This window comes from Triticum urartu, chromosome 3A (genome assembly GCF_056163025.1).
Source record: "Triticum urartu cultivar PI428250 chromosome 3A, HENAU_Tu73, whole genome shotgun sequence".
Lineage (NCBI taxonomy): Eukaryota > Viridiplantae > Streptophyta > Magnoliopsida > Poales > Poaceae > Triticum > Triticum urartu.
Genome location: NC_141875.1, coordinates 159,652,701 through 159,655,007, shown reverse-complemented (window position 1 = coordinate 159,655,007; position 2,307 = coordinate 159,652,701). Strand labels below are relative to the sequence as shown.

General features: G+C 51.0%; 1 protein-coding gene across 1 annotated transcript; it reads right to left on the bottom strand.

Moving 5' to 3' along the window:
- Positions 1 to 424: 424 nt before the first annotated feature.
- Positions 425 to 1,063, bottom strand: LOC147979031 (uncharacterized). The gene has a single exon (XM_087514992.1). The coding sequence runs from the start codon at positions 1,061 to 1,063 to the stop codon at positions 425 to 427; it is 639 nt and encodes a 212-aa protein (XP_087371118.1).
- Between the last annotated feature and the right edge of the window lie 1,244 nt (positions 1,064 to 2,307).

Below are 2,307 nucleotides of genomic sequence, written 5' to 3'. Positions count from 1 at the left end.
CGGCCCAAAGAATGTCATGCAGCTGTGTCTTCGGCCCGCCCAGGATGAAAAGCCCATTTTCTGTCATGATTTTTTGTTATAGAAGTAGGAGCCCACCACATCTATGATGATACCGGGTTTTGTCACAATTATCGTCATAGAAGTGTCATATGTATGACAGAAATTTTTTCGTTCGGCCTAAAATATCACGGATGTGTCTTTTTTTTGTAGTGTCTGCTTCATGTACTGTCGTGGCCATGATCATTGCAGTTTGCACATCCCCGCAGCTCTTTTCATTCTTCCCTCCAGTTCGAGATGACGTAGTTGACCTCTGCGTCGCCTGATACCTTATGGATCCACCATCATCGGAGACTCTGAGTGCACTTACTGCAGCTATGGCAGCCTGCAATTGTGGATTGAGCAGCACATCTTCCGGGATCTTCTCTCAGCCTGTCCTGCCCTGGTTTGAGTTCCTCTCTCTGGACTTCTTTCCAAAGCTTAGGAGGTGGCGAGCACTATTCTCTACCGGAGCAACATAGCCCCCTCTACTTTTACTTTGCTTGTACGGGGAGGCTTGCATTGTTGCCGTGAACCTCATCTCATGGAGGTCCTCCAGCAACTTACAATCGCGTTGGCCATGCCCAAGATAACAACAGTACCCACAAAAGCAGGGCACTCTCTCATACTTAACCTCTAGGGAGTACACAATCTCACTAGGAATGTCATGCGATTTGATCCTATCTCTGAGGGGCTCATCTACATCATGATTTACACGAATCCTAATGAAATCCCCCCATACCTTTCCTTTGCTATCTGTGTCTACCTCCAGCACCTCTCCCAACTTAGCTCCAAGCTTCCACGCTACTCCTTCATTGAGCATGATCGGTGGAGCATCGTGAACACGCACCCAGATGGGCATGTGAGCAACTTCCACCTCACCCGGTGGTGCTCCACCATCCACTGTAACCATGAGGAAGGCGTCCCCCTGGTGCGTCCATGGGCTGTTGTCAAGGATGAACCGGCGATCTCCCTCCCGCTCGAACTCGATGAGGAAGCGGTTGTTCTTCAGGGGCTTGTAGTCCATGCCTCCTCAGAGGCCCCACTTGCCTTTGAGCTATCCGAAGATCCCTTCGTTGCTGAAGGGCAGGGGCGAGAAGAAGAGCCCCACAACAACCCACTGGAATCTCATGGCGGCTCGCTCCTTTGACAGGTCCAGCTCCACCACATCCCCGCCTTGAGGATTGAAGCGGGTCAGGAACCTTGGCGCCACAATGTCGCTGCCCGCTCCGAGCCTCCTCATGGTAGCCTGTCTCCCTGGTTCTGGGAGGAGTCACCACGGAGCAGCACCCTCGCCATGTTAATGCCGCCGGAATGGCCGGTGGCCGCCTCGGCTTCCATGGGGGCCTTGTCCTTCCGGGACTCCTGGCTCGCCATCGCTGGTGTTTGTGCACTCACAGACAGAAAACTAGGTGGTGATGGAGTGCCGGATTGTGTGCTGGCCTTCATCTCATCTCCTCTCTTTATGCACCCCTTCCCTTGATCTAGAATCCGCGATTCTGTGGAAATCGTGATTGATTCCTTCCCTTTTGATTAACTATTATCACCTCCTCCTTGTTCCGCTGATCCTCCTTTCTTGTCTGGGGAATCTATATCCTTAGGGTAGGCCGACTCCGGGATCGTGGATTTGGTCGCATTCCTCCCTAGACCAAGATCAAGATCTCTCCGCAAGGCATGTATTGTCTCTCTGATTCTTTCCATGGCGACACCATCAATAGTCTATGCTTTCCTCGCGATCCCAGATCGGAAATCCCGGATCTTCTTCTCCTCCACGGCGATCTGCTTGACCACTTTCCTTGCCCGTAGCCATGCCTCCCGCAGGCCCAGCGAGTCCACTCATATTGCCGGATCTCTTTCCCCTTTAGTCCCTCCATAATCTTGCCTCCCTTCGTTGGAACTGCCCGCCGGCGGGCCGGTCTCTCGGTTGGTTTGGTGTCGCCCTCCCATCGCCTCAACAGAGGCTCCGTGATTTCCGCCCGTCATTACTATGGTTTTTCGGAGTTTTGAGGCCTGGATATTATATGCAGGAAGTTTCTTGCACTAGTGATCACGTATATTATATTGGTGCTACAGTGTTGCATGTTGGGTTGTGAGGTAATGAGAGGGTGTGAGGGACTGTTGTATTTTTGTAAACTCGTTGTTATCGATTGATTTGAAAAATAATTGACCAGTCAAAATCGTGAACCAAATTTAAAATTGAACACCTCACTTGAATGAGAGAACTCCTTGGAAAATTGTTGATCGGGTCAAAATTGGGAACCAAATCCAAAA